At 45.9% G+C, this 23,248-nt stretch overlaps 1 protein-coding gene and 1 non-coding gene across 2 annotated transcripts; both read right to left on the bottom strand.

Annotated features, from left to right (window-relative positions):
• Positions 1 to 778: 778 nt before the first annotated feature.
• Positions 779 to 14,124, bottom strand: RNF114 (ring finger protein 114). Its single transcript, XM_043883072.1, has 6 exons — positions 13,931 to 14,124; positions 10,092 to 10,242; positions 7,999 to 8,105; positions 7,580 to 7,694; positions 3,912 to 4,019; positions 779 to 2,598 (listed from the first exon to the last, which is right to left on the bottom strand). The coding sequence occupies exons 1-6, from the start codon at positions 14,074 to 14,076 to the stop codon at positions 2,533 to 2,535; spliced, it is 693 nt and encodes a 230-aa protein (XP_043739007.1). The 5' UTR covers positions 14,077 to 14,124; the 3' UTR covers positions 779 to 2,532.
• LOC122682311 lies at positions 5,479 to 5,609 on the bottom strand. The gene has a single exon (XR_006337327.1). It is a non-coding gene; the product is annotated as a small nucleolar RNA SNORA70 (small nucleolar RNA).
• Positions 14,125 to 23,248: the final 9,124 nt, after the last annotated feature.

Here is a 23,248-nt window from a genome sequence, read left to right as displayed (position 1 = left end):
GTAATAGCACAAATGATAATTTAATGAGGTGTGAGCTTCCAGGCAAATAGATGTTCAGAACATTTATTCTGATAATGTACATTCAGTAGAGCTCCCAGACTTCCACAGGTGTGGAAGTGTTAGTCACTCAGTTGTGTCCGACTCTTTGCAACCCCACGGACCATAGCTCACCAGGCTCCTCATCCATAGGATTCTCCAGGCAAGAATACTGGAGTGGGTTGCCATGCCTCCTCCAGGGGATCCTCCCGACCCAGGGAAGGAACCCAGGTCTCCTGCACTGCAGGCCCCTTCTTTAACTGAGCCACCAGTGAAGCCACACATGTAGAAGGAGCCTACATAAATCTATGTAACTCAGAAGGGGAAGTACTTTCCAGATGTCCCACAGCCACAGGCAGAGTGCAGAACCAAAATAGGCCCATGACCTCAGAGCTTCGCATGGGGAACCCACTACTGCGACGTCTTAAGGCTGTCACTAAGGCATCTGAAGTCTCGTTTCATGTAACAGGGTCACTTCTTGCCTCACTGGAGCTCCCAAACGTGTGTCTGTGGTGGAGGACGGTGGGGACAAGGGTGGCAGGAAGGTGGGTCTGTTCTCCAGAGAAGGCAGGCCCGGTAAGGCCAGCTGGTGAAGGGTCAGAGCTGACATCAGAGCCAGACGGGACTCACCCGTGACAGACAAGAATTTCCCCTTAAAAAGCACAACAGTCTTCCAGAAGCTCCCCAAGCCCAGGCTTCAGCAAACTGAGGTTAGTAACAACAGGCATTACAGGGTACCAGCTGGATAAATCATGAAAATTTATTTATATTTCACTTTAAAAGCCAGAACATAACAAATGTCACTTTCTGGAAAGTCATCTTATTAGAAATACATGAAGTGCACTTAATACAATGAAATCCGTTTCTTGGTACCATTGTGAGACCACCATCAGGTTCTCTCAAATGAAGGTTTTGTTAAATTTCCCTCTAAACTTAGGCTGAGATGATCTCATTTCAGGAGGGTCAGAGCAAACTTTCTCCAGAAATTACAGTGAAGAAGCTGTAACAACGCCTGGGCCCTCCCGAGCGACAGCACATTAGAGAAAGTTACTTTGCCCCCACAGGACCGCGTCCCTGCTGGTTCCTGAGCACACGTGATCTCAGTGGCAGTGAGGATGAGGCCCCCAGCAGCAGTGTCCAGGCCCAGAGCCCTGGGTCACCTGCAACTTCAGCCACTGACCAGCAAAAATATCCCTATTCAGACAGGAGGTCTAACAGGGAAAACTGAACCTAAATACAGGACCTTCTGGTCTACCAGAGGCTCTGCTCCTCCAGATGAGACAGCCCATGGCCTTATTTATTAACACTGGTGAAACAAGGTGAACTTCAAGCTTCTTGAGCTGTTAGCAAAGCAAGTTTCTGGCAGACAGTTTCCATGACCAACTGCTCCCAGGAGGTGTGCTGTACCTCCTGACCTGCGGGTCTCGTCACAGAGACAGCAGGTGGGGAGGCCGGACTTCCCCTAACCCCTCCGCCTCAGAAGGTAGGTCTTCGCACACTGATTGACGTGTTGAAACCAGTTTTATAAGGAAAAAGTGTGTGATAGGAAAGCAACCCTCAGGTTAATCTAAGTTGCCAAATAAAAGATGAAAGAACTAGTACCCACTGGGGCCCCAGAACTTCTTACTCATCTGAGGACTCCTCTTGTGCTTCGAGGACAAGAATGTAAGCAGGTTCCCAAATAGAGAGGCAAACATGAACAAGTCATTGGAAAATAACTTATTAGTTTGAAAAAAATCAGAACCCAAAGCTGTGGCCCTCCCACCTCACTTAAGTTGACCCTTCTCCTCGTTTAGTAATAAATGGAGTTTAAGTTTCCTAAGTCAGAAATGCTTCTTTTCACTAAAAATATGTGGTTACACCTTACCCTAAAAAGGCACCATGCAGGCATTTAAGGTTGAACCAGTTATTCCTAAGGGTGTGCAGGAATGGTAGGAAAACAGCACTCATCAAAACTTCCAGCATCAGACCACGTTAAGCTCAGAACATTCACTCCAACGGGACTTGTGAAATGTTTCCCATGAGGTAACTCCAGCTTCTGGCAGCTGCTGCCAACGACCAACAGGAACTCGCACTGCACGGGAGCAGCTCCATCACCCACGAGACACATTATTGCCAGAGCTCACAGACCCCTCGACAAGGAGAGAGACGCTCGTCTCATTTGTGCTATTCATGACCCAGGAAAGGTCCTGGTTGGCTCGGAGGACCTGAGAGATCGACACAGGACGGGAGGACCGGGGGGGCGGGTAAGCTGGGTTCCCTTCTGGAGAGGAGACAGAGGCTCCGCCGAGCGGCTGAGGAGCAACATAAGACCAGACAGGCGACACAGGTGAGCACAGCCCAAAGGAAGGAGGGCCCGACCAGGGGGCCCGTTCCCCGTGCGGAGTGACCCTGCCCGAACACCAGGCCCACGCCAGGTCTGCTGCACACTCAGGAGGGCGAGTCACGTTTCACACACGTAGCCGAGGCTGGGGAACACAGCCTGGGCGGGCCTGCTCACTGGTCGATGATGGAGCGCTGCAGCACCTGGTTTATCATGTCTTCCTCATCCACGTCGTAATCCTGCGGACAACACAGACACTCAGCAACTGTTGCAGCTGAGAGGACTCACTTGGGTCGGAGAAGCAGGGCCATCTAAGCAGAGCTCTGGAGAAGGGCCAGGGCCCAGCTGCACGGTCTGCGATGCCGGCTGCCTGACTCCGGGCAACTGCTTTACTTCCGGGCCTCGGCTGCCTCACTCTGACCAGGAATATGCCCATGGCTCCCTCAGACGGGCGGGCAGCGAGGACCGGCGAGCACCTGCATGAAGCCTGGCACAGACCAGGTGCTCAGGGCTGGAGTGCCCAGGGTGCAAACAGCCTCTTTGACTCAAGGAGGCAAAGCTACCTACTTGGGCTTGACTTGGCAACTGTATTCACCTTTAACAAAAAGATGCTAATTTTGAGGTCTGAATTTCAGATACTTTATTAGGACAAGAATAAATTACTCTTTATGACAACTCAGGAAAGAGTCATGCTTTCCGTCTTAGGTCCTGAAACACAGCCATTGAGACTGAATGCTATTCTCAAATCCTAACCTGACACCTATATATGTAAATAAAAGGTTTACTTGAGACAACTAGCTAGATTTCTGTCACCATAATGCCAAGACAACAGTGTGCCCTTCAAAACCACTCAGCTCCTGGGAAAGGATATAAACTTGATGACCATGTTTGGCTAGTTTTTTTTGTTTTTTTTTTTTTAATTAAATTATTTGGCTGCACCGGGTCTTCATTATGGCACACAGGGGAGTATTCAGTTGCAGCATTTGGGATCTAGTTCCCTGAACAGGGACCAAACCCAGGCCCCCTGCATTGGGAGCATGGAGTCTTAGCCACTGGACCACCAGGGAAGTCCCAGTGTGTTTGATTTGACCTGAAGGACTTTAAGAAATAAATGTGGGACACTTCACATGAAATTCTGCATTTCCAGCTTCTTGGTATTGGGGCAGGAAGGAACCTGGCAACACAGTGCCGGGCTCCGCCCCAATCAGCTGGAGTTGCTGGCAGCATTATGAGTCATATACACTGTCCAGCTTGTAACTCCCTAGGAGAATCACTTCCATGACTTGCCTGGACCCATGGGCTTCTGAGCTTAAGGATCCCAAACCAGGTTCTGTAACAGCTAGAAGCCACATATGAAGAAAGTGGATACAAATGTAAGGAAGTGGCTATTTCCTTAAATGCCACAGAGCTGTCATCCCAGGGAGCCCATCACGTCAGTGACAACCCCCCCGCCCCCCGGGGGCCTGCAGTTCTCAGGTCAGAGGATGGAGGGAGGGAGCCGTGCGGCCCGCCGGGTGGTGGTTAGGAATCAGAGCCCGGGCCGCAGACTCACCACGAAGGTGTCGTAGGAGAACTGGTGCCGGCGCTGCAGGTGCTCGATGAAGTTGGCGCTGCGGTAGTTGGGGTCTCCCCAGGGCATCGAGGCACATATGGGACACACCTTCCGGCAAAGCAGCACAGTGTTAGGGACTGGTTTAGGCACTTGGCACCTGAGCAGACATCAGCCCTCTGTGGACTGTGTCCGGTCACCTTTCTTCCAGGACAGCTTTCCTGACTCCTGGCCCAGCACCTGTCACACCCTCAAGGGCACATTCACTTCCCAGAAGACATCATCAGTCTCCTGCTGACAAACAGGCAGGGCAGGGTGTGGGTGGTGGGGAAAGGCTTAAGCCATGATCCCATCCGTTTCTAAACCCCTACTAAGTAGAGAACAGGGTGTCAGCGTGTCAGACCATGAGGGGCCCAGATGGAGCCTTCCAACCCAGTGGGCAAAATGGTAATAAAAGCACCAAGAAAACCAAGGAAATGACAGGTGAGCAACATCCCAAGAAGTAACATGGTCTTACACGCTATTTTTTGTTTTGTATTTTTTTTTTTTTTTTACACGCTATTTTTATAAAGTAAATGTTCAGATGAAGGGGCTCAGGGTGAAAAGCCTTCACACAAGAGGCTGACTCTGGCTTTGAAGAGTCAGAGGTACTGGAAAGACAAACAGTATGTGGCAAACAGCCAATCAGTGTGGCTAGGATGGAAAATTCCTGGAGAGAGGCAGAGAGGAGTGGGAAGGGGGAGAACCAGACATAAGTGGTCTGGATTGGAAATGGCATGTCACCATTTACTTTGCAAGGACGATATGGTGACAAAGGGGGCTGACACGAGAAGCATGTGACATGATGGGCGACTCCTCCAGTGAAGAGCTGGTGCTGAGGAGCAGAGTACGGTCGGGACCAGAGTCTGAGGAGGAGACGTCCGAAGGGAAGGGCTCAAACACTGACCCTTAATGAGTTCTGCAGAAGGAGGGCAGAATGGGGAGGTGCAAGGGCTTTAAAGAGATGAAGCAATCAGAGGGATTTCAGGAAGCCAAAGACGGGCGAAAAGGAGAGAAAATTGAGCTGTAGTATCAGATACTGCAGAGCAGTTTAGCAATACCTATCAAGATTATGAATATACTCAACCTTTGACCAAATTAATACGTATCTAAGACTTTACTAATTTTTTTTTTTTTGGTCAGGAAGTAGAACTTACTGATGGCCTTGACTGAGGAAGGGACAAGGCCTTGTCCAGGGGGCCATGATTAGGGATGAAGCTGACCCTAGAGCCATCTGGGATGGGCCCACTTTTCAGTCCCCAGGTTTTCAAATTCATCTGCATTAAACTTAGCAAATTCCTGCTTCTTGAAGATATGGATCTTCTGGTGGCCAGGGGAACTTGAACTTGGCCTTGAAAAGGGCTTCAATCACATGCTTCTTGTTCAGCAGCTTGGTGTTGATGGACATAATGACTTGGCCAATATGGGCTCTGGCCACTGTGCCTTGGGGCTTTCCAAAGGCACCCTGCATACCTGTCTGGAGCCTAGACTGGGAACAGCATGAGGCCAGACAGGAATGTCCATGGGAAAAGCCCATCTCAAGGTCCCTTAGGGCAACCCATCCAAGCAACAGGCTGCACACACTACCAAGGAGGATGCTGTCTGCGGTCACTGTACGCCAGGCCCCGGAGAAAGGAGCATAGTTGGCTCAACTGGCGGCAGTTTAAGACTTTACTTCACAGACATACAAAAATACAGGCAAAGGTGAGTCAAAATCCATGGCAATCTTTTCAAATGCACCATGAAAAACTTCAGAACTATAGGAAATAATAATTTAATAAACTATTCCTTATCCCCAACACCTAGATTTAAGTGTAGCACACTTACTTCAGCAATAAATGAAGCATTTAAAAATAAGATACAATTCACCCATAACTCTTGCAGAACAGTCCTAAAAATGTGTTTCCCTTTACAAATACAATATTACTTATTATCTCACCCATCAATCAACCATTTTTTAGCAGCAATTAATATCCAGTATTTAAATTTTGAGTCCTTAAATTAATATCCAGTCCTGACATTTGTCAATAAGGGACCAGTTAAATCATGGTACAGACCAGTAATGGAAAACTGGCAGCTCATTAAAAAAGAATCCGATCCACGTGTACTGATGTGAAATCGATGTCAGAGACGTCGGTTACAGTGTGCAGAATGCGCCGTCACTGGCATCAAAGGGGGGACAAGAAAGGAGGACATGCATGAGTCATACTTCCGATCGAAAGCTAGAAATGTGCCTGGGTGACACAATTTGGTACTTTCCACACACACAGTGAGCACTACTCAGAAGCCACTGGGTAGCCCACAGAGGTGCCTCTGATGCCGTGAAGATAGAACTGGTTTAAGTGCCAGGATACTGGGTTCCAGTACTGGTTTTGCATTAACCAGCTTCATCCACTTAGCGTGGGTAGCATTTGTGGGCTTCCAGAAATGAGTGCAGGGAAGATGGTGGCAGGAAATGAATGAAAGTATCTCTGTCATTTGATTTAACATCCGTTTTAGTTTTTTTTTCCGTTTTAGTTTTCATAATTAGCAACATAGTTGAGTTTACCTGGCTAACTTTAAAATGGAAAATGGGTAGTGGGGGCAGGTGGTGGTGGCTGTGTATCTGTGTCTAAGCTCATTTGCTCTTTGAATCAGTAATTAGTTATTAAGAACTGTAACTAAAACATCTTGAAGCAGCAGCCGAAAACTTGGCTTTGGGGCATAAAATAAATGGGAAAATAGAAATGAAACTAGAGAGACAGTTGTATTAAGACCCCGTCTGGCAATTATATTAAGAGGGTAGGGTAACACTGCTGAGATGGACCAAATTTGAACTTTTCTTTTTTTTTAAGAAAACCACATGTCAGCCTAGATATTTAAATTAAATGTCAAAGACTGATAAGCACTTTCCTAATACTTCCATCTAAATCCTCTTTCTCCACAACTATGAAGAAGCTATTCAAATGGAAAACAGCAACTTTATGTAGACACTTGGCAGACACCAGGAGATCCAAATTAACATTACCAACAATGGGAGCAATGGACGTCACTTGACTTCCGTGATGTGTACGAAGAGGATAGAGTATGTAATCATGTAATCATGAAGAAACAGACAAACCCAAACTGAAGGACAAGCTACAGAACAGGTGGCCCACCCTCTTTAGAAAATGTCAAGGTCATGAAAGAAAGAAAAACTGAGGACTAAAGAGACTCAACATTCAAATATAACACAGATCCAGGATCTGTGGGCTGGGGAAAATTGCCTTGAAGGACATTTCTACTGTTAAAATTTAAACATGAATTGCAGATAAGGTATTAGCTTGTATCAATATGACGATTCCTGAGTGTGAAAATTAAAACACACAAAAAATGTGGTTTTCTAAGAAGATATACTTCTTCCTAGGAGATACGTGCTAAAGTATTTAGGGGCAAAGGGTCATGGTATCTGTAACCTACTCTCAAATGCTAGCACAAAATATGTATACAGAGTATGGTTAAGCGAATATGGTAAAAATTTAATCTGTGAGTCCACCTGAAGGGTACATTAGAGTTCATTAACTAATCCTGTAACTTTTTGTAAAGTTTGACTTTCTCCCCCATAAAAATTTAAACAAAACCCACAAAACAAAACAACTCAAGTTTTCTCTTACCACAGATTTGGTGTCCGTGCTATGGGATAACTTGCAGTGTTCCACAAGTCCTTCTTGATCAAAATTCTTCTCAGGACAGTAAGGACAAGGAAAAGTGTAACGGTTTGGGACACTTCTGGAAGATGAAAGGCAGGAAAAAAGAAGAAACTTCTCTGTGAGTACCTTCCCACACAATCTCAACCACTGTCCCCTCCCCAAGGAGCAAAGTTCACTCGATGTGTCAGGACGGGGATTCTGGTGATCCTCTGAGTCAGGTCACATGTTTTGAAAGTAACAGTCTAGCCCGCATTTAAAGTGAACATGGGAGCCCTCCATAACCACCCCAAAACAAAAACTTACACCAGCCTAACAATTACACCTCTGCTTTCCAAAACTCATGAAGAAAGACATCCACCGAAGAGAGTGATAGAACCATTTACCTTGGCTGAAGAGACGCGTCCTTGGTGGTGGCCTTCACACCTTCCATGATGTAATTCTGGTATTTGGAACAGGTAGCCACATGTGCCCGGATCTTGGACAGGAAGAACTTAGGTGGGAAGAATCGGAGCCCACAAGTTAGCTGGGATCTTGTACCCAATCCAACATAGTCCCAAAGCAAAGGCAAGACGTAAACTAGACCTATACTGCCCTGGCGAGGCAAAGAACCTCACGAGACTCCTGGCTCCACTGAAGGGACTGAAACTCTGACTTTTTTTTGCAGGGTTTCTATTAGTATCAAGGCTGATGTTTTACTTGAGCAAACCAGGATATCTGCCTCCACTCGAAAAGCACCCTCGGAGAGGTTTGTTTTATTCATGATATGCTCTCTGCTCACAGAGACACTCTAAACCCAGTGAAGTGTCTAAAGTTTTCTACCCCAACACTTAAACTAGTCTCCTTTCAGCATGCCAAGAACCATATTCCATTATAAGTGCAGCAGAGAAAAGTGATGATTTACATAAAAGGGATAAAGGCCAGTAATCCTAGTTAAACAATAATATTCTGTCACCAGATTGTGATAAATGAACTTCTTACCAAAAAAAAAATAATAATAATCAGATTCTGAATTCTACTTCATTAATAAAATCTAGTCTTTGCAACACAGAAAGACAAAAGAAAGCCCAGAGTAGAGTGTTTCATCATAGGTGTTCTAAAAAGAGAAAAAAAAATTAAGGAATGAAAAATGAGGTAGAAGGAAGATAAACATTTCTGGAGGTAGAATACACTTGGAAATAGAATATAACCACTAATCTTTACAATGAAAGTCAAAAGCATACAGGAAATTCTTTTAAAAGTAAGATGAAGTAACAAGAAATTTTACTTCAGTATCTTAAGTTTCTAAATCAAAAGAAACTGTAAGGAAAAATATGTTTCAGTACTTGCACTCTGGCTTACCATGATGCTTCTGTCTGTCTTATCTCCAGCTAAAGAACTTGACTTCAAGCTGCCAGTCAAAGAGCTCCCAGTTAAAGGGGATGGGAAATAGCTCTATTCAGAACTACAGCCACTGTGTACTCCTAGTGCTAAATCACTCTGAAAGGAGAAAACGGTAAAGGGACATCCAGTCTATGGCTGCTCACACTAAAGTGTTAAAGTAATGAAACTGACATGCAAGGATGTCTGATAAGTCAGGAGGTGAAAAAAACTTTTCAAAAGTGTAAAGAAGCTGTAGAAATATATATTATAGTAGGATCCTATTTTGTAAAAATCCTACATCTATGTTTGTATAAAACCCACACCTGTGTTTGTCAGAGAGCAGAAAAATGTTTTGCAGCCTTCTAAATTGAAGTATTTTTAAAGAGGTAATCTCCGGAGTGGAGAACAAGCCTACATTAATTTATATATTTGTGCTGTCTGGAATTAATGAAATCACAATTATTTAAAACCCAATAATTCTGCATATATCTCTTTGGAAAATAAAATAGTATTTCTCCTGTGCAGTTATAATTATTTTAAAATAAACATTCTTGACTCTAATATGGTCATACAAAAAAAGAACATGGATGCATTTCAAATACTGGACATCGCTATTATCAAATGTCTTCTTACTGACCTTTGTACTACAATTCCTATTTGCCAAGTGCCAAAAGCTGAACAAGTTTTACGTCTGTAGTAAAATACATCACAAAATTTCCCCTCAAACTCACTGCAGCAGGTAACTTTGAGGCACTGACTTCATTTTATATTTTAAAAAATGGAGAAATATCACTGTCATATTCTAATTAAATTTGTGTATGCTGCTTTGGGAAAAATGGGTCTGTTACAGAAAAAAAATTGGGATAACTGATTTCTATGGCTTTCAAAGCTAAGCTATGTAATATGCTAAACCAACTCTTTAAAAGAAAAAAACCAAACCACACAACCAATCAGCTTACTAAAATGCAACAGCACGGCCATGGCCACAGACAGCCAGCATGCACATGTGCTGTTAGTCACTTAGTCACGCTCTAAGTTCAGAAACAAGGTGGCAACAGCTCTATGTTTTACCCATCTTACAGAAAGACACTGACTCTTCCGTTTCACTTCCACATACATTTTTACGGCAGCCATGGCAAGAAGTCTCTGTGCTCTCAATCTGCCGCTCGAGCTCCACAGCTCGGACGCCAGGTGCCAGAGTGCTGCGACACACCCCACAGACAGGCTTCTTCGGCTTCAGACATTCCTGCAGGCATGCAGAGCAAAAGCTAGAACAAGACATACAGAGAACCTGCGTCATGCATCGTGGAGACAAAACAACAAAAATGGACAAACTTTTCAAAATGACATCAATGGATAATGAATTAAAAACTACTCGCTCTCTGCTCTTGATTCAGTCCTTCTGGGCAAGAAAAACGGTGGCGGTAGGATCGGGGAGGTGGGCAGTGTTCCTTGCAAAGAACACAGGTCCAACAGCAAAAATAAACGCAAACTATCATGACACATGGCAGAAGGTGCTATGGCACAGTCTTCAGTCCTTAGTCCTGGCCACTGAGGGATCTTGCTGGGGTTTCCCAAACTTCAGTTTCTCTTCTGTGGAGACTGCAGTACCTACCTCTAGAATTTAGGGAGGATGGATTATGTATAGTGGACTCTTAGGACAGTGTCTAGCACATATGAAATGCACCATAAAGCAGGAGCAGCCATCAACAGAGGTGAATGCAAAGCACTATGGAAACACAAAGTCAAGAGCAGCCAGCTGTAACCAGAGAAAGACAGTAGTGGTTAGACTTCAGACAGCATACATGAAAGAGCCTTAGAAGAGTTCAGCGGTAGAGGAGGGGAAGAATATTTCAGGCCCCTGGACTTCTATTTCCTTACATGCATCGTGCATATTTACCACTCTGCCTCATAAGCCCCAGGTACTTAAAGTGAGGTATCAACCAAACCAAAATCAAGTTTTAGAAACATAACTCTGGGATTAGCATGGACAATAGAGTTGTCAGGTTTTTTTTTTTTTTTTAGATAAGAAAAGAAACCAAATAGATGGCCGAAGGCAAGAGATCATGAGGGCCTGACTGAGGCAATAAAGAATTCAGGAAATGATTCAGGGGTGGATTCAGGAGGACTTTCCAAATTTACTGAATTTGGAAAAGAAAAGAAGTTAAAGATGACCAACTTTCTGTACATCTGAAGCCTAGACAGGTGGTAATACTGAGATAAGGTACAGAGAAAGAAGGAATAACGAGGCATGAAAGTAGCCCAGCTGCACTTGCAACCTCAGAGATCTAAGGCAAGATAACAAAATCTGCCAGGAAGAACTCTGGATATATAATCAAAGGTAATCTGTATATATATATTTTTTACTGTCTCTAAAAGTTTTCTACCTTTTTGTCATTTAGCTAGATGTTAATGCGGTTTTAGCTGTGACTCAGAGATCAATGTTCACAAGCCACTCTGCCTGTCATGCCTAACAAACAAGCTTGCTTTTAAATGGCCCCTGTATCTTGGACAGACGTCCCTGGTGGCTCTGTGGTAAAGAATCTGCCTGCCAATCCAGGAGACACAGGCTCGATTCCTGGGTTGGGAAGATCACCTAGAGAAGGAAATGGCAAGTCACTCCAGTATTCTTGCCTGGAGAATCCAATGCACAGAGGAGCGTGGAGGGGTACAGTCTATATGGTCGCAGAGTCGGACATGACTTAGCAAGTAAACAATGTTGGTCTGGCTTTCAGTTTCCATTTCCTACTGATGGGCCTTTTTCAGCCTTCTAGATGCCCCACCCTTCCTGTTATAATGCTCCTAGACAAGTCCTTCTCTTGGGCACCCAACCACCTGCCAGTCTCCAGCTATACTCCACTAACGTGGAGAGGGATGTAAATTCAGGGCCTGAAATAAAATTTTATAAGAACTCAATGCCCCATGCAGCTGGAGCTGCAGTGATGCTGTTTTCACACACAAAAGGTAGCAAAAATCAACCAGGCAGAGCAAAAAGCACTCAGTGGGAGCTAAGGGAGATGTGGGGGCCCTCACAGAGATCCCACCATCTGTTTTCAATCAGCATCGAACTGATGTACACGTGGAGCTAGTATGGTGAGTATAGATAAGAGCCAAGGTTTGAGTATCAGTACTGCCCCTTGACCTCTGACCTTGGAAAGGTCCACCTGGCTCAAGGAAACCTCAAATTTCACTGCTCTTTAGTTGGTAAACTGTGCTGGGTCAAGTCTCTTTATAGTGTTAAATGTAAATTAAATCCACTGAAGTAATCCCAAATTAGGTAAACCTAAAGAGGGCCGATTCACAGAAAAGAGGATTCAACTTGAAAGCTATCTAGGGGCCACTTCAACTCTCACAAAGTGTGCTTTCACCAGTTTCTTAGTTAATGAGGCCTTCACCTGATCACTCCCCCGTCCCCACTCACACAGGCTTTATCTCTGTAATACTTTCTCAGTGGACAATGAGTTTGACTGACAAGGGTCTGAACACGCCTAGTGTTTATTTATCATCAACTTAGTGGACTGTTAACTCTGAGGGCAGAATCACCTTGTTTCTTAGGATGTTCCCCAATCTGGCACATAGTGTGTATACAAGTATTTTTTAGCTAGTTGAATATAAGATTGGAAGATAGTTGCTCAGACACTACATTGGGCACTTGGGACAGAAAGAGGTGCAAAACACTGCCCTCAAGAGCCCTAAGTTTTGCGCTCTGAAAGGCACGAGGAGGAGTCCTCCGAAGAGAAGCAGGGAGGTAACTGAAATAGGGAGAGTGACAAGGGAGGTTACCAGAACTGGGCCTTGAAGTCTGGAAAGGATCTGGGGCGGTGACGGGGGAGGGGCTGAAGGGGCAAGAAGACTTCCAGGCTAATCGAACTGCAAGCAGGAAGAGCCTGAAGCTAGAAAGAGTTTGGTGTCCTTGTAGGAGCAAAAAAGCATCCGGGTGGCTGATGAGCCCTGGGCAGGCAGACACCCGCGGTCCATCAGCGGAGAGCAGACAATGGTGAGCCGGCCCTGAGGGAGCCTCGGTGCCCTCACCTGCAAAATGGCTGCCACGTCCCTCCCCCTGCAGGACTGCTTCAGGAACAAGAACGCCCAGCAGGTGCCTGCTGTGCCTCCCACCCAACGGAGGGGCCCCAACACCAACCCCAAGCGATGCCCACGGTGAGAAGCGCTGGGGGAGGCCACAGGGCAAAATCCAACCCCCAGCAGCAAGAGGCGGGCAGCCACACTTTCTACACTTCTTTCCACTCAGCCGTTTTGCGGGTCTGATGGAGCAAGGCTTCCATTCAAATTTGGCCCATTCTCAAAGCCCACCCCAGAGCCTGTCACTGGACATTCTCACAAAAGCTCTTTTCGTCCTCATAAGCAGTCTCTAAGCAGTATGGAGGCTCTGAATTTCAAACACAGCGCAACAAACCTCGTACGCCCGTGGCAACGCTGACAACTGCTACCTGCCAGCTCCCGACCCCTTTCCCGTGAAGGGCAGACGGGTCAGGTCTACTTCAGGACTCCCCTTTTGTCCTTTCGGTCCAGTCGACCGTTTCTCCAACTTCCGAGCACATCGGAACTGCCGGGCAGAGCCGGGCACAGAACACAGCCTAACCGAGGGGCCACGGGCAGCCTATACTCACGGGGACCCGGCGGGCCTCGGGTTCCACCAACCCCCCAGCAGGGTGCCACTCCGCCATCACGCGTGCGAGGAGGGCCGGGACACAGCGGGCGCTCAACGGAAGAGTCGGACGCTAGGGAGGAAGCGGGGCGGAAGAGAAGAGCGCCCCGCCGACGTCCACGGGCCCCAGGGAGCCCCGCGGAGACGCGCCTCGAGGCCAGGCCTCCCGCTCCCGCCCCCGCCCGGGGACCCTTCCTGCTGGGGCCTCACTCCTCAGCTCCATTTTCCTCCCAGTCAGAAGAATCCCCCTCCCCACCACCACCCCGACCGAGCCCCAACCCGCCACTTACATGTGTCCGCAGGGCACCTGCACCGGCTTCTCGTACACCTCCAGGCACACGGGACACGTGAAGCGGCCCAGGGGGTCGGCCTCTGCCGTGGGTCCTGCTAGCTGCGCACCACCATCACGGGCCTGGGCCTGCGCCTGCGCCGCCATCTTGCCGCCGCGGAGCGCCGCGCCTCAGCGGCCGAAGAGGAGGCCGAGGGGCGGAGCGAGAGCGGCGAGGGGCGCTCGGGGCGTGGCTTATGGAACGTGTGCCGGGCTGGGGGCGGGGCTAGAGGGCGGGCCACGTCTCCCGGGCCCTCGGACGCTAGGGGAAAATGCAGACCCGGATCCAGAGACTGGTATGAGTGGAGGAGGGTTTGTGCTTCAGCCACTTTTGCCCAAAATTTAAATGGTTGTTGCGATTACTTAATATTTATTCATGCACTGTTCCTTAATCTTTCTCTTCAGTCGGGTTTCAGCAAACAAATTTTACAGGGAGATTTGATATCACCCCCAATCTACAAATAGAAAATCAACACCACTTCTTTCCACAAGGCACGGGAACAAATAAAATAGAAACACTATACTTTTATGAATTCGTGCCGGATACTGTTGACACAGAAAAGGGAGATTTAAGCATGATTAAAGAGGTGTTGAAGACAGGCTATCACCACATTGAGACTTCCTAGTGAAAGCAGAAGTAATAAAATTATTTAATATTGTCTTCACATGCCTCCTGGCTAGGGGGTCCAACTCCAGCTCTGTAGAAGATGGGGAGCCTGGGGTTTGAAGAGATAGACTAAACCTCAATCTTGAAAGAAGCAGGCCTAGAACCCAGATGTTTTGAATCTCATCTTTCTTTACTTCCCACTGCACTGAATTGGCTCTCACATACAGCCCGTTATAACAAAAGCTGCATTTTTTTTTTTTTAAGGCAGGCTCTGCTAACAGGTCTGTGCGGTTTTCTTAACCAGGAAAGTCAATGATCAATTAAACTCTACCCTGTAAGGCCACAGAGGCCTCACAGTGAAGAGTCTGCACAAGACAAATGAATCAGTTTCCTAAACCAGGTTAACTGAATGCACATTTGCACCTCCTTTGGCCCATTCCCAGTCCTCTGGATTGACTCTGCTTGACCTGCTGGCAGCAGGAGGATTATTTTTAACTAGCCATACGGGCCATCTTTTCACTAGCCAGTAACTGGGTGTGTGGGCAGCAGCCCAGGAGAGCCAGTGCTTTCATTTTCCCATTTTTTTTCTTGTTCCTATGCCAGGCACTGTGCATCTGACATCTCCCCAGCCCAAAAGTGCTCTGTCTCCTCTCCAGGAATGGGGGTGCTTCTGTGGGGGCAGAGGTGTGTTGTAGGTATTTATAAGCTTTTGTTTTGGCCTTGTAACTGCCGCCAGACCCTGTGCTGTGGGCAGGGAGGGTGGTGAGGGCAGGGAGTCCCAGACTCGGGCTTCAGATCCACTGAGCGCCTCCAGCCTGAGCTCTTGAAATGAACTTTCCACAAACTCGTCCATCCCTGACCCACCTCTTGAGAAACCTGCAGAGTTAGAGCTGGACGTGGAACAACAGGCTGGTTCAAAACCGGGAAAGGAGTACGTCAAGGCTGCATATTGTCACTTTGCTTATTTTACATATACAGAGTACATCATGTGAAATGCTGGGCTGGATGAAGCTCAAGCTGGAATCAAGACTGCCGGGAGAAATATCAATAACCTCAGATGTGCAGATGATACCACCCTAATGGCAGAAAGCAAAAAGGAACTAAAGAATCTCCTGATGAAGGTGAAAGAGGAGAGTGAAAAAGCTGGCTTAAAACTCCACATTCAAAAAATGAAAATCATGGCATCTGGTCCCATCACTTCATGGCAAAAAGGGGAAAAATGGAAACAGTGACAGATCTTATTTTCCTGGGCTCCAAGATCACTGAGGACAGTGACTGCAGCCATGAACTTAAAAGATGCTTACTCCTTGGAAGAAAAGCTATTACAAACCTAGACAGAGTATTAAAAAGCAGAGACATTATTTTGCTGACAAAGGTCAGTATAGTAAAAGCTATGGTTTTTCCAGTAGTCATGTATGGATGTGAGAGTTGGACCATAAAGAAGGCTGAGTGCCAGTGTGGGGGTGAGCGGGCGGCGGCGCGGCCGGGCCGGGGGAGCGGGCGCTGCCCGGCGGCCTCAGCATGGAGGACGGCTTCTCGAGCTACAGCAGTCTGTACGACACGTCCTCGCTGCTCCAGTTCTGCAACGATGACAGCGCTTCTGCTGCCAGCAGCATGGAGGTGACAGACCGCATCGCCTCCCTGGAGCAGCGAGTCCAGATGCAGGAGGACGACATCCAGCTGCTCAAGTCGGCTCTCGCCGATGTGGTTCGGAGGCTGAACATCACCGAGGAGCAGCAGGCGGTGCTCAACAGGAAAGGACCGACCAAAGCAAGACCACTGGTGCAGACCTTGCCTTTAAGAACCACCGTCAACAACGGCGCTGTGGTACCAAAGAAAGCCAGCGGCTCCCTGCCAGCCCTGCCGGGGGCCAGGAGAGAAGCCGCTGCGCCCGCCACAACCAAAAGTACCATCAAGAGGACCAGCTCTTCCGAACGGGTGTCTCCTGGCGGTCGAAGGGAAAGCTATGGGGATTCCAAAGGAAACCGGAACCGCACGGGATCCACCAGCAGTTCTTCCAGTGGCAAAAAGAACAGTGAAAGCAAACCCAAGGAGCCAGTCTTCAGCACAGAAGAAGGATATGTAAAAATGTTTCTTCGTGGACGCCCTGTTACCATGTACATGCCCAAAGATCAAGTGGATTCTTACAATTTGGAAGCAAAAGTAGAACTGCCAACCAAGAGACTGAAGCTGGAATGGGTGTATCCTTTATTCATTAAGTCTGACCTGAAGTCGTCAGTTGATGAGTGCTTTTTTTTCAGTTGTAGAAACCCATAAAACCAAACCGTGATGGCAATAAGTTTTTAAACCCAAAGAAAGAAAGAGGGATTGCCTGGAAGGAAGGACTAGCATTTCCCCTCAACCAAGTAGGGCTTTGGCCAACCTTGGGAATCTAACTTAACAACCTTGGGAATCTAAGTTAACAGTGACTAGGGACTTCCCTGGTGGTCCAGTGGTTAAGACTTCGCCTTCCAATGCAGGGGGTGTGGGTTCCACCCGGGATTGAGGAACTAAGATCCCACATGCCACAGGGTGGGATCTTAACGTTGTAAATCAACTATACAGCAATTTAAAAAAGAAAAAAAAACAACTTAAAAAACAGTGACTAATTGAACATGAGTATGGACTCAGTACTAAATTAATACAATACAGTCTATGGCTTAAGTTAAATGGACACATAGCATCAATATAATACCACTGGAAAAAAAAGAAAAAGCTCTCATAAAATCTAGGCCACAGAAATCTGAGTCAGCCATATGACTAGCATTCTTGAAACAAAGCTGCTAGAATCTTCATAATAAGAGGCTTGGGAAAGTTGAATGAACTACCAAGGAGGGAATAAAAGAAAGACAAGAAATAGAGCCTGTGAAAGAGGGTGAAGTGTTGTTTTTTGGGGTTTTTTTATTTTACTATTTTGTTTTACTTTAGAAGCCCACAGAGGCCACCTTCCAGTCCATGCAGACTTTTAAAACAAAGAGCAAAAATCCTTTCTTCACCCTCAAACAAATATTTCTTGAATACCAGTTTAATGCCAAACCCTGACAACAAATTATGTGAAGTTGGTTTAAACTGAAGCTATTGTCATTTCAGTTAGAAGAATTACTATCTGAAATTATAAAGTCATATTCCTTGGAATTTTTTTAGTATTATTTCTGTACCTAAATTTCTCAAAACATTTTTTTATTTTTTCGGATTCAGATGTCATAAGTGTTCACCTGCACCTATTTTGCCGTCTGTGTTGGCACATAAAAAGTGATCCCATTCTTCTTTAAGTCAGTAATTGTTTGAATTGGTTAAATCAAATCTGAAACACATTATTCAAGACATAGTTGTTCAACTTACTCCTAACTCATATTTTAAAAGGTGTGAAACAGTGGAGTTTGCAGCAAATAAATGGTTGTTTTTCACATCCAAGTTCAAAAAAAAAAAAAAAAAAAGAAGGCTGAGTGCCAAAGTATTGATGCTTTCAAACTGTGGTGCTGAAGAAGACTCTTGAGGGTCCCTTGGACTGCAAGGAGATCCAGCCAGTCTATCCTAAAGGAAATTGACCCTGAATATTCACTTGAAGGACTGATGCTGAAGCTGAAGCTCCAATGCTTTGGCTATCTGATGCGAAGAAAAGACCCTGATGCTGGGAAACGTTGAAGGCAGGAGGAAATGGGGCGACAGAGGATGAGATGGTTGGATGGCATCACCAACTTGATGGACATTAATTTGAGGAAGCTCGGGGAGGTAGTGAAGGACAGGGAAGCCTGGTCTGTCTGCAGTCCATGGGGTCACAGAAAGTCGGACACGACTCAGTGACTGAACTACAACAATGAGAAAGAAGAGGACAGGATTGAAATAATAGTATATTAATGGTGAACTTTGGGGTGCTTATTTTTCTAAGCACTTTACATGAATCTGCACAGCAAGCTATGACAGGTTCTACTATTTGCATTTTTCTGTGTGCTTAGTCTCATCCAACTCTGAGATCCCAGGGACTGCAGCCCACCAGGCTCCTCTCTCCATGGGATTTCCCAGGCAAGAATACTGGAGTGGGTTGCCATTTCCTCCTTCAGGGAATCTTCCTGACCCAGGCATAGAACCAGCGTCTCCTGTGTCTCCTGCCTCAGCAGGCGAATTCTTTACCACTGAGCTATCTGGGAAGCCAATTTGCATTTTACAATCATGCAAATCGATGCACAGAGGTATTAAATCACCTTTTAACACAGATGGAACACAGGAATCAGGATTTTCCCCGGCAATCCAGTGGCTAAACTTCCAATGCAGCAGGACCAAGGGGAACTAAGGTCCATATGCCGCAGGGTGAGGCTAAAAATGTTAAAAAGGAACAAACTACCAAAAAGGAGTGCCAGTCGCTCTCAGACTCTTGTATGCATCGGAGTCACCTGGGGGGGATTCTGAAAATAAGTTTCCAGCGTTTCGAATTCAGCGTGGCCCAAGGATCTGCATTTCTAACGCTTTCCCCAGGTGGTGCAGCTGCTGCTGGTCGGGGCTCCACTTTGCGAACCATTAACCTACTTTATACCCCATAGCCTCGCCCCAGTCAGTGCTTCTGTTGTTGTTGCTGAGTTGTGTCCTGTTCTTTGGGACCCCATGGACTGTAGTCCACCAGGCTCCTCTGTCTGTGGGATTTTCCAGGCAAGAATACTAGAGCGTGTTGTCATTTTCCTACTCCAGCGGATCTTCCTGACCCAGGGATCAAACCCGTGTCGCTAGTGTCTCCTTCATTGGCAGGCGGCTTCTTTACCACTGAGCCAGCTGAGAATCTAGTACAGGTGGTTCCTAGCCCGCAAATCAAGTAACCCTCAGAGTCTTATCTCTCAACTTCAGGTCACACGTAAAATGTATTTATTACTATGCTTATCTGAAGTAGGTAGAACTTAACACCATTATGCATTTCTACATTTATTAATCTATGGGTAGATAATTTCATCTCAACGTAAGCAGTTCAAGATTGCCAAATTGTTAACAGAGAGCCGTAGGAATTCCCACCTGCACCACTAGGGGGCGAACGAGTATCTCACAGGCTCACCGCACCTGGCCCAACTAGGAGGAACAAGGCTTGCTTGTTCTAAATCTTCCCGGTGGCTTAAAATATCGACTGCCCCTATCCTTTGTAGCTTACTCATGGCAAATAGATGGGGGGGGTGGGGGTGGGGGGTGGGGAATGGAAACGGTGGCAGACTTTATTTTCTTGGACTCCAAAGTCACTGTGGACGGTGACTGCAGCCATGAAATTAAAAGATGCTTGCTCCTTGGAAGAAAAGCTATGACAAACCTAGATAGAGTATTAAAAAGCAGAGACATTACTTTGCTACAAACGTGTGTCTAGTCAAAACTATAGTGTTTCCAGTAGTCATGTACGGATGTAAGAGTTTAACCATAAAGAAGGCTGAGCACCAAAGAATTGATGCTCTTGAACTGTGGTGCTGGAGAAGACTCTTGAGAGTCCCTTGGACTGCAAGGAGATCAAACCAGTCAATCCTAAAGGAAATTGACCCTGAATATTCACTGGAAGGACTGATGCTGAAGCTGAAGCTCCAATACTTTGGCCACCTGATGTGAAGAACTGACTCAGTGAAAAAGACCCTGATGCTGGGAAAGATTGAAGGTGGGAGGAGAAGGAGACGACAGAGGATGAGATGGTTAGATGATATCACCAACTCAATGGACATGTATTTGAGCAAACTCCAGGAGATAGTGAAAGACAGGGAACTCTGACATACCGCAGTCCATGGGGTCGGAGAGAGTCAGACATGACTGAGCAACTGAACAGCAACAACTTAGGATGGAAGCAAAAACCAAAAAGGAAAAAAATACTGGGAAAAAAACAAAAGAACACAGTCTTGGATTGCCAGGACTTTTAACATGAGTGACACTGGCATGTAAATGTCTATTTAACCAATAACTTCTATGTGTCAGGTATCCTGAGAGGTGGTGGAATTTGGGTAGTGAACGATTCAGCTCTAAAAAGGAAAGACCCAGGAGGATGACCACATAAAAAGGCTGCTTCCAGAATATTTTTGTTCATCAGTCACTCCACCAGCTCATTGCTTTTGCACAGCATTTTACAATTTGTATTATATCAAGCCATGCAATGAGGTACAAACAAGGTTAATCCAGAAAGATCTGATAATGACTAAAACTAAAAAATGGATATTATGGTTGCCCCCGGGAATGTCTAATCTACTTTCTGTCTCTTTGAATTTGCCTACAATAGGCATTTCTGGTAAGTGAAATCACACAATGTTTGTCCTTTGGTGACTCGCTTCCTTAACTTAGCACAGTGCTTTCAAGGTTAATTCATGGTGTAGCATTCATCAGAACTTCATTCCTTTTTAATGGCTGAATAACATTCCATTGTGTGGAAATACATTTTGTATATCCACTCATAAATTGATAGACACTTGGGGCCTCCCTGGTGGCTTAGACGGTAAAGAATCTGCCTGCAATGTGGGAAACCAGGTTCGATCCTTGGGTCGGGAAGATCCCCTGGAGAAGGAAATGGCTACCCACTCCAGTGTTCTTGCCTGGAGAGTTCCATGGACAGAGGAGCCTGGCGGGCTACAATCCATGGGGTCGCAAAGAGTCGGACACACTTAGTGACTATCGCTCACTCTCGCTTGGGTTGTTTCCACTTTGTTGTTGTTTGATTTCTTTTTGGCTGCACCACATGGCGTGCGGGATCTTAGTTCCCCGACCAGGGATCAAACCTCTGCTCCTGTGGTGGAAGCACGGAGTCCTAACCACTCAAACTCCAGGGAATTCTTTTTTTTTTTTTTTTTTTCCTTTTTTACAGTGGTGTCATTTCTCATAGGCTCCCTTTGTTGGCAGAACTAGGAAGTATATATATATATATGTTTTTTTCTAAATACATGTAACTATTTTTGACTGCGCTGGGTCTTCATTGCGCGTGGGCTACTTGCGGCGAGCGGGGGCTGCTCTCTAATGGCGATGCTCAAGCTTCTGCTTGCGGTGGTTTCTCTTGTTGCGGAGCAGAGGCCCGAGGGCGTGCAGGCTCCAGTAGTTGTGGCGCATGGGCTCAGGGGCCCTGTGCTATGTGGAATCCTCCCATGCCAGGGATCGAACCTGTGTTCCCTGAGTTGGCAGGCAGATTCTATTCTTAACTACTGGACCACCAGGGAAGTCCCTAGAAGTATGTTTACACACAGTGTTTATAATTGAGAAATTTCACTTAGAAAGCTGGACCTCTAGCTTCTCTTCAGAAACCTGAATATCTGATCATCATCAGCTGGGAAATTAGCAATAATCAGCTGGCAGATGGTAGGGGTTCAACAACATTTGTTTTCTCACTGAAGTATTTATTGCATGCTTACTGCGGGCCAGGTACTAGGTTGTATTACAGTTCTACTAATTTCTGGCACTACATAGTATGAGATGATAGTACTCTAGTAGCTAGTTACACCCACTGTATATACTTGTAGGCAGCGGAGTTTCAGTTTCCAGTCCTCACTTTTGACTGCTTTCTTCCCTCCAGCTGGAAGGAAAGCTGGATACCCTTACACATCCAAAGCCCATGTAAATGCCACCTCCTCCTTGGGGCTGTCCCCAGAGTGCCGTCTCAGATGTCACTTCTCCATTCTCTAAGCTCTTTGTCCTTCTCACAACATTCATCACCTTCTCTCCTGAGCCATTGGTTTTTAGTTCAGCCTGCTGCTGCTAAGTCACTTCAGTCGTGTCCAACCCTGTGCGACCCCATGGACCGCAGCCTACCAGGCTCCTCTGTTCATGGGATTTTCCAGGCAAGACTGCTGGAGTGGGGTGCCATTGCCTTCTCCGTAGTTCAGCCTACTCCAAACTTATTAATCTTCTATTTCTGGTAAGAAGACTGTACACTCTTTGAGGGCAAGCACTGTATCTGTCTTTCTTGGGTCTGTCTCTGTCTTTAAATCTAACATCAGTCCTGGCACATTGTAGGCATTAGATGAAAATTTCGGTTAAAAACAACTGCTGTTGAACTCTCTGATGGGTGCAGCGTAGTGTGGCATGGCATGGAGTAGTAATATAATTGTAAGCAAAACAGACATAGTAGTTTTGTCCTCAGAGAGTTAACTGACTTCTAGCAGAAAGATATTAATTAAAAACATATAATTTGTATTTGTAGACTGATTTGAAAAACATGATCTCTGTTTGCATTATTGTCCCCAGCTGGCTTCATACATACGCACCCTTAGAAAATATATAGTATTGGTTGATGTTGTGTTTCCCATTTCAGGGTATTGCTCTCTTTTTTCCTTCCAAAATATATCTTGCAAAGTTATGTAGGGTTACATCATCCTTTTAAAGTGATAGATAGTAGTCATTAGTATGGCTACACCAGATGGGCATTTAGAATGTTTCTGGGTTTTGTTTTTGCATTACAAACAATAATGCAACAGGTCTTTTTGTATACTTCTGCTTTTTCTCTGGTAGATTCCAAGAAATCAAATTGGTGGGTCATAGGCTTGCTTTTCTTTTTCACTTTTTGTTCTACACATGCCTATGTCATTAGAATTCATACAGTGCTTTTGTGATTAAAAAAAATACGCTAAAAAATAGAAAGAAGTAGGTAGATGGTTCATGTTGCTGGCTTTTAGAAAGTAGAGGTGCCTGATCACTGTCACATGACTGTTACATAATCCACTAACCATTATGTAATAAAATCTG

This window comes from Cervus elaphus, chromosome 23, assembly GCF_910594005.1.
Source record: "Cervus elaphus chromosome 23, mCerEla1.1, whole genome shotgun sequence".
NCBI classification, from domain to species: Eukaryota; Metazoa; Chordata; class Mammalia; order Artiodactyla; family Cervidae; genus Cervus; species Cervus elaphus.
The sequence above is the reverse complement of the archived record's forward strand: the minus strand, read 5'-3'. Positions and strand labels throughout refer to the sequence as shown.

Excerpts from the sequence above, each read along its gene's own strand:
- RNF114 (XM_043883072.1), bottom strand. The coding sequence starts at position 14,076 with ATGGCGGCGCAGGCGCAGGCCCAGGCCCGTGATGGTGGTGCGCAGCTA. Across the intron at positions 10,243-13,930 it reads CAGGTGCCCTGCGGACACAT|CTTTTGCTCTGCATGCCTGC; the intron begins GTAAGTGGCGGG and ends GTCTTGTTCTAG. Across the intron at positions 4,020-7,579 it reads GCACGGACACCAAATCTGTG|GTGTGTCCCATATGTGCCTC; the intron begins GTAAGAGAAAAC and ends CTTTGCCGGAAG.